At 48.6% G+C, this 8535-nt stretch overlaps 1 protein-coding gene across 1 annotated transcript; it reads left to right on the top strand.

Annotated features, from left to right (window-relative positions):
- The first annotated feature begins 444 nt into the window (after positions 1 to 444).
- RIIAD1 (regulatory subunit of type II PKA R-subunit domain containing 1) lies at positions 445 to 8203 on the top strand. Its single transcript, XM_077841250.1, has 4 exons — positions 445 to 528; positions 2414 to 2490; positions 5308 to 5354; positions 8130 to 8203. Exons 1-4 carry the CDS (start codon positions 445 to 447, stop codon positions 8201 to 8203), a joined length of 282 nt encoding a protein of 93 aa, XP_077697376.1.
- Positions 8204 to 8535: the final 332 nt, after the last annotated feature.

The following is an 8535-nucleotide window of genomic DNA, read 5'->3' as shown; positions in this document are numbered from 1 at the left end:
CAAGACCCACACTAAATATCATGACCGTTGGCCACAGCGATATCCCCACAATGGTTTGCAGCCCAAACATTGCAGCCGGGGGCTAGCGCATGAGAACCTGAGGGCGTAACTGGCCAGAGACTGCGCATGGACAGGTGGGCTAATTTCACGGGCCAAGTGCCAGTTTCAGTCCCATGATCATTGGGGTGGGTGGCATCCGTGCTGGGTTGGGGGGTTCTCCCCTCTATCTGGGCAGGATTTTGGGGAGCGGGGGTTTGCCCGCAGTTCTGAGGTGAGGCCAGCGAATTCCTCCCCTGCTGCTGGGGAAGGGGGGGGCCCCAGCCTGCAGCCCCACCCCAGGCCTCGGGGCCGGGGGGGGAGGATTGGGATTCAGAACAAGGCTGGGCCTGCTGGAGCCTGAAGCTGTCCCCATAGCAACCCCAGCCGCTTGCCTGAGCTAACAAAATGGCTGATGTGGCTTCCGGCTTGGAGGGGCTGGATCTGGGGGCCCTGAGCCCAGAGCAGCAGGCACAGCTCATGGAGTTCAAGGTGTGTGTGTGGGGGGTGAGGGTGGGGAACTGCGGCACCCCCTTAAAGTGTGTGTGTGGAGGGGGGGGGCTGGGTCCAAGAGAAACACCTCCCCCCAGATAATGGGGCAATCCCACCCTAAAACAGGAATGGGTGGAGAAAGGTTCCCCCCTCCCCCAAAAGGAGGGCTGCTCCCCACCCAAAAACCTTTTTCAGTCTGGGAGCCATTCCTCCCCCTCCTCTTCTTCTTCCCTCCCAAAAACTTAGGGTGCAGGCCCGAGGCAGCCCCAGGACCCCTTAACTGGGGATGTTAAGGGTTAGTTCGACACCCCTATGTGTGTCCCCCCCACTAAGGGGGCAGGGTGGGGCAGTGCTGATGGTCCCGGTCACTCCCGGGGGAAGACTGGATTTTTTACCTGACCATTTTGTTTAAGCTGTTTTAGGGGCTGTCTTGATCGTATTTGGGCTATTGGCAAGACATTGGGGTCCTGGGCAAGGCATGGGGAGCGAGACACAGAGTCTGATCGAGTCCTGGTTTCACTCCTGGAATTGTCACCCAAAAGTGACACTTTTCACCCTGCTCTAAATAAGATCGGCCAGACTGGGTCCGACCAGTTGTACGTGGCCAGTGCAAGATGCTTCAAAGGGAATAAAGCGAACAGGGTAATTATCGAGCGACCCAGCCCTTGATGTCCAGTCCCAGCATCTAGGTTTCCCAAGAAACTTTTTTTTGGCCAAAAAAATGCAGATTCAGCAACACTGAAATGTGTTGTGAATTGCTGTCGGGTTTGCTGAATTGTTTTAGTCAAACACAAAAACAAAAAAACCCTTAAAAAGTGTCCAAAAATAATCAAAATGGTTTGATTATTATTTTTTAGTTCAAAACAACCCCCCCCCCCCCAAGTTTCCTTTAATTCTCTTAATAATCAAAAGTGTTTTAGAATGCTCAAAAAAATAAAATCAAAATGTTTCATTTAGACTTGAAAGAAACATTTCATTGTACTCAAAATATTTTTCTCTTTGAAATGCTAAAAGTTTTGAAAAAAAGCTCATTTTCAGTTTGACCCAAAATAAACGTTTTCTCATTTTTTTGGAGTTGCCAGCCAAGTGAAAACCCCTATTATCTGTACAGCTCTAGTTACGTTGTGCTGGAATGGTCTCAAGGATAGATCACAGATTCCTAGATTTAAAGCTATGAGCCAGAGGGCTGGCAATCCAATTTACTGATAAACAACCAGAAAATCCTGTTGAAGTGCTTTGACCCTACCCAGTCAGTGAACATTTCTCCTTGGCACATAAACTGTAGCTTCTCCGTTTTGCCATCTCCACAATCAACGTATTTAGGATTTCAAAAGATGTTTGATCAGTTTCAGTCATTCCTCCAATTTACGGAGAATATTCTCATCAAGGTGATAATTACTCATTCAGCTTCCCCAGGGCCTGATTTAGATTAAACCTTAGATCTAGAAGGATGTCAGTGAATAAAATCTAATACGTTTATTAGAGCATAGACTGCAAAATCAGGAAAGATGGGTTTTATGCCCAGTTCTGCTCCTGAGCTGCTCGAACTCCCCCTTTCTGGGCCTCTCGGTCACCCTCAGAATGTCTATCAGGATTCCTGGCTCTACCACTCATGTCTAGTGGAAGAGGGGAACCTTTCTGTGCCTCAGTTTCTCCATCAATGTAATGGGCATACATAATATTGATGTACAGGATCATCCCTCACGGTGGGAATTGTGAGGATTGCCTAGCATCTGCATAGCACTTTGGAGAGGCAGAGGGCTACGTAAATGCTATGTACCACTGCTGATTCAGCAAAGCACTGTTGGACTAATGAAACAGGGTTACTGCCAGTTCAGTGCTGCAGCCCTTAAACATACCTTTGCTGTTGTGCTTCTGCTCCCAGATTAACACTCGCATTGCCAATGAAAAGTACCTGAGGTCTCACAAAGAAGTTGAGCTGCTGCTATCAGGATTTCTGAGGTAATTTCATCTTCCCAACACCACAGACACTTGGTACAAATTGGAGTCTTGAAAATTTACCTCCAACACCAGACATGCAGCTATTAGTTCAGTTGCCTCACTGTGCCTCAGTTTCCCCTCCTCAGGAGATGGTCTTCCCCAGTCTGATTGAGTCCTCTGGCCAAGGCAAAAGTCCTCTCCTTCCAGGAGAGACAGAAAGCAGCCCTCTCCCCTGCTCACAGGCTTTCAGTTCCTTTTGCCCTCCCTGGGCTCAGGCCTCCGCTTTGGTCACAGAAGTTTTCACAGTTCCTTTTCCCTGGATGAGTCTTTCCCCTCCCAGTGCTGTAGCTCCCTCTTGCTCAGAGGAGGAACACAGTCCATATGGTCATCCTCTCCCATCCCTGGGCATAGCACCCTCAGCATAGGGCTTTCTACACCACCAAGGGGCCCACGCTCCAGGATTTAGCCCCAAGACTGCTCAAACAGTCTGCCCTCAACTCAGGATTGCCCTGCTGACCGCGTGGCATGATGTACTAGACCAGACCCAGCCCTAGCAGGCTCCCCCCTCTAGCCCATGACTCTTTTCAGCGCTTTCTCCCTTTATATGCTGTTTCCGCCTTCCCAGCAGGCCTTGCTCACTCTCAGTCACATGCTCCGTAGACTACAAGTCCCATGGTCTGGGAGGGAGTGAAGCAGAGGTGTAAGCTGGGCTTGAGCTCCCTTTAAAGGACCAGCTCACTGAATGCCAGACCCTGACGTGACCAATTAGCCAGAGATGAGATGATCCAGTGAATATCTCCCCCCACTTCCCAGCAGGGAACAGCTTGCAGTTAGCAAGTGCACTGTAACCCCTAGGCACCTATTCTGACCCCTATTCCATGCAGCTGACCCAGCAGGATTTTATCAGGGAGAATCAGAACCATATGTGGAAGCTGTTAACAGCTTTAAACTCATCCATTCCCAGCAGGAATTGGCAAGAGCTAGTGCAGGCCCCCTTCTCGGATACTGGAGGTATTTCCAGGGGTTCTACTGGCATACAAGAGGTGGAGAGTGCCGTCTGGGGGAGGAGGAAACTGATTAACCAGAAGCTAGGCCTTAGTGCGTATATGTGGAGGACAGTTTGTAAGAGGAAATATCACTGCATGGGAGAAGGAAAAGGAGGGTTGAGAATGACATTGTGAGGATGGGGGCCACCAGATGGTGCCGCTACACCTAGTCTTACAAGTTCTTTGTCTGTGCTGGTGAGCAATGTTCAGTCTCTGAAGAAAAGCTGCGTTGTTAGTTTTATAATGTTCAATGCTCTTTGGTGGAGCTCTTGCAAGCAGCTGGGGCATTTGCTTTCTGCCTTGGAACCAGGCCTTGGTACCGTGGTTGAAATTTCCTGACAGGCGGCATTGCCTGCATGCTCTTGGTGACCTTCTCTGTTCCAGGCCTGGTGTATAAAGTGTAAATAAAACAAATTGCACTAAGACTACACACACACTCTGTGTCACTGATTTCTCCTCCTCTGGAAAAGCAGCACTGCAGGACCCCACTATCTGCTACCTCTTGGCAGGGGCGTGAGCGTAGGTTAGGGTAGAACCCCCTGGTCTCACCTGGACTAAAGGGAAGGAGGGTCATTAGGGAGATAGCTTGCAAAGGCACTGAGCACTTGCGGCTCACATTGATTTCAGCTGCAGTTGAGGGTGCTCAGCTGCCCTGAAAATTGGGTCTGAAAGCTTCTACCCAGACGTTAGAGATGGAAAAATCCTGTTAGGGCCCATCTACTCCCTGTTGATGCTTGATTATTTTCTCTAGGACATTTTCTTTTCAGGATGTATCTTCTCCAGTTTAATTTCAAATATCCCAAGTGATGGGGCTTCTAATACCATGGCCTTGGCAGACTATGCCATAGCTTAATACACTTCACCTGAAGGGTTTTTGCCCCTCTTTTCTTAATTGCATCCTGTTCCTCACTTGTACCCTGTGCTCCTAAATACTTCCCTCTTGCTGCTTCGTGCATGTGTGATTCAAGATTCTTGTAGCTCCCTGGTCTTAGCAGGGAAATCCTAAGTAGCATACAGGAGTGTGGACACCCCAAGAACCAAATGGCATGGGGATGGGTATTCCTAAGTGAGGAGCGGAGAAGCTCTCCAATCATGGGCCAGGTCCTCAGCTGGTTTAAGCTGGCATAGCTCCTGACTTCACTGCAGCTATGTTGATTTACCCTCGTGTATTATGGATACTGTGTGACCGGTTGTCTTCGCATGTACCCTGCTGTAAATCAGGAGTAACTCCATCAAAGCCAACAGAATTACTCCGGCATGAGGCCAGAACTGGGCCTTTCCCTGTAGAGGTACCCAGCTGAACGGCAGGAGCGTAGGTGAATGCAGATCCCCCAGTCTATCACGCCAATATCTAATTGCTTTCAATAGGATTTCAGGTTACAAAATGCTTGGGACATTATCCCGGGATAGTATTTAACCATGATGAAATTTTTGTGGTTTTATTTCAGGTGAAATGTATGTTTTCTCCCCCATTTGTTAGTAATTATCTTATCGATTCCCAATGCAGGGCTGTGTAATTCAGTGAGGAAGATTTAATTGTGATAAATATTCCTTAGCTTTGTGCCAGTCTAAATTGTTGTGGGGTTTTATAAATATAAAATTCCCTAAAATTGAAGGCAAACATAAATTAAATGTTTTTCCTCAGTAACTAATTGGCTTATTGATTCCCAATATAAAAGTGTAATTTACCAATTCGTCTTCTGCGTGTTCAGACAGGGCTAACATAATAAGCCACCACAAGACCAATCAGTAAAACTTGGTTTAAAGTCTATTTCTCCCTGTTTTTCCCCAGAGAAGTTATGCTGAGAAGACCAGAGAATATCCCTGAGTTTGCAGCAGGTAAAACCATTATTTTAATCCTGTTAGACAAGAAAAGCAAGACTTGTTAGTATTATTATGATCTTCAGAAGTATTGAGGCAACGGTTTAGAGAAAGTGAGCCAGATTCTGTCTAGCTTACCCCAGTGTAAATCCAGAGCAACCCCACTGAAGCAAGGGTTGAATTGGAAGGGGGGAAAAAAGGAGGGTGGGACTATCTAAGCCCCACCCACAAAATAAGCTCCACCTCTGTGAGTTGCCAAAGCGAGACACGGCTCACGGTAGGTAATACGTGTATTCAAAATACAATCATTTTGCTGCTTGGTGCTCCTGGGGATCCCACAGACTCTGCTCCTTCTTGACTGGCGGGGAAAATATAAAGGGTGGCATCTCCCAAATGCCACCCACGTGGAAGAATAAGTTGGGCAAAGTAAGTCTGCGCCCTACTCCATCTCTGCTCTTATGTGAGAGGAGTGAAATTATTCACAATATTGACCATGATATCAGCATGGCTGCGAACCTGGCTTAACCTGTTGCGGATCTGAATGACATAGTTCACATCGCTCTGAGCGACTGTCCCAGACTCTCGGCTAGGGAGGCCACCTCTCCAGGTTTGAACCAGACAGTACTCTTTTGGGGTGGCTTGTCCCCCATACAGCACTGGGACCAAACTAGAAGTGATTCTGTGCGGTATTGGCCAGGGGACACCATTTTTAAGAGCGCACTGCTCCACCCCCTCTGGCGTGAATGCAAACGCACTGTGCGAGATCAGGCTGAGGGGGCAGGAACATGCCAGCGGGGGGCAGGCCAGTGCCATTTCCAGAAGTACTGGAACACCCAGTATTCTGGGACCATGTCTGCAGACTCAGGAAGACCCCACTGCAGTGGTTCCGTTAACTTCTTTGCACCATAGCAGCTCAAGGCGTAAGGTTTGGTTTGGTTTTTTAATGAAAGGTGAGATTTTGGAGAACCAGACAGTCGCTTCAGAGCAGTGCTGCCCTGGCGTATGGGCGCACATTCGCTGCTTCTGAGCCCCGTACTGCAGTCAGTGGAATTTCTCTGAATCGACACGCTGCAGGCACTGATAGCTGGAACTGGCTCTTTGGCTTTTCGTGGCTTGCCTTTCTACGGGGCGGCTTGCCGCTGGAGGGCTGGGGCGAGGCGACTGATTATGGAATGAGCCGCTCCTGGGAGAGAGCAGGGGGATTACCCTGTAAAGGGCAGCAGTGAAGAGGAGAAGCCCAGGCAAGGGCTGAGACACCGCAGAGCATGTGGAAATGCTCCTGCAAAGACCCTGAGACGGAGGGAGCTGGATAGTGAGGGGCTGCAGTGACCAGAAGGCTCCTGGGAGAGACTCTGACTGGGAGAACGGCCGAGGACCTATTGCTGGGGACTCCCCTACCTACAGGGAGAGAAGGACTGAACTGGGGTTGGGGCCTGAAGGGCCGGTATGTAAGGGGTCAATAAACAGATCCCCGTGAGAGGAATGTGTTTTCGTTACCTGTGGACTGTGAGTTATTAAGGTGCGCTGAAGAGGGGAGAAACTGGTAGCAGGGCACTGCAGAGTGACCTCTGACCTGCAGGGGGCGCTCATTCAGTGGCCACCCCACTACAGCCTTGTTATTTCTACTGCATGGGTTTCTAGTCGTCCTTCGCTGCCGAAGGTGCAGCCTGTGGCCATTGCAGATGTTTAGAATGAGCCCATTCATGGGCTCAAATGATTTACTGTTCTCCAAAAGGTCTGCCTCTGTTGCGCTGGGATGGGGATCTAGATGCCAGGGTCTGGCATATGCTGGCACCCCCGTTGAGGTTTCCCTCAAGCTGCTAACGAAGAGGCTGGTTAGAAACTGGATCTTGGGCTGGCTAGAGTCTCTAAAGGAAGGTTTAGACTCTAAGAGGAAGATTGGTGGCAAGGTGCACACCAATCTCACTCCACAACCTTAACTCTGTCCCCCCAAATCTGGCAAGAGCCCCTGGAGATGAACTGTCAGTATGACTCAGCCAGGGCTGCCCTATAATAAATTGTCATGAGCAATGAGTAAGCAAACATGCCATTTACACTGACACTTGCATTTAGGCACTGTGGCCTAGTGGCTAGGGCACTGGACTGGAGCTCACCAGACCTGTGTTCTATTCCCATCTACCGCTGGCCAGCTGGGTGACCTTGGGCAAGTCACTTCCTCTCTCTGGACCTCAGTTTCCCCATTTTACAGATGGGGATAATGATACGGCCCTCCTTTGTAAAGCACTTTGAGATCCACATCTGAAAACTGCTGGAGAAGAGCTTGGGCTGATAACGTGACGATGTACATGTGACGATGTATTTAACGTGGTGTGTCTCACAGCTCTGTGTTCTGTCATTCGTCTGCATACACCACAACTGCCTTTGTTGTGTTACGGGGACAGATTCACTGATTGATTCCAATGGGTGTTACTGTTAGGCACCTAAATTACCTTTGTGAATCTGGGCCCTTAACTCTGTATTTCCTGGCTTTCGGAGGTTCAGCTCTAGGTGCATTTGATGTTCTGGGAGGGTACAAGGCATTGGAGGTCAACCTGAAATTGTGTTAATAATATTTTGGGCAGCAAATTTACCATATAGACCCATCTATCGAGAATGGACATATATGGAATGAGATGGAGATGTGCGTTATGGGTCTATCACCATCCATCCCCAGCTGTCTATCATCTCTCCAGCCACCTATCGGGTCTATCTGTCCCCATTGCACGTAGGCACCGAATGAAACAAAAGATGCCTTAGACCAATATTTCTTTTCACCTTTCTCTGTCATTTCAGAACATTTTACGGATCCAGAGCTTCCAATGAAGACACAGAAAATACTAGCGGAAAAAGCAAACCAGTTGAATTGAGAGAGACCCGTCCCATTCTTTCCTTGCTGAAGCAGGATAGAAATTTAGGAGATTTTTTTTTTGCGGGGGGGGGGGGGGGGAATGATTCTTAGATTTATCCTCCAGATTCTCTGGAATGTGTTTATTTTTATTTTGAAGGCTTTGCAATATGGCTAATAATTCTCAGTTGTGTAGTGTCCTCTGGAGGCAAAGAGAGAGATTGCACCCATGTGTTGCTGGTGATGTTTCACGCTTTACAGCTGTATGTTCTGGTAGTATCATTAAAATAGATCTGCTGGTCAACCCTGTTCTATTCACGGACGATTTCCTTTCCCTACTCTGGCTTCTCTGCG

This window comes from Eretmochelys imbricata, chromosome 24, assembly GCF_965152235.1.
Source record: "Eretmochelys imbricata isolate rEreImb1 chromosome 24, rEreImb1.hap1, whole genome shotgun sequence".
In the NCBI taxonomy this organism is placed as follows: domain Eukaryota; kingdom Metazoa; phylum Chordata; order Testudines; family Cheloniidae; genus Eretmochelys; species Eretmochelys imbricata.
The sequence above is the reverse complement of the archived record's forward strand: the minus strand, read 5'-3'. Positions and strand labels throughout refer to the sequence as shown.

Bases quoted from the DNA above. Each gene is read 5' to 3' on its own strand.
- RIIAD1 (XM_077841250.1), top strand. From the start codon at position 445: ATGGCTGATGTGGCTTCCGGCTTGGAGGGGCTGGATCTGGGGGCCCTG. The intron at 529-2,413 runs GTGTGTGTGTGG...TTCTGCTCCCAG, and splicing joins CACAGCTCATGGAGTTCAAG to ATTAACACTCGCATTGCCAA. The intron at 2,491-5,307 runs GTAATTTCATCT...GTTTTTCCCCAG, and splicing joins CTGCTATCAGGATTTCTGAG to AGAAGTTATGCTGAGAAGAC.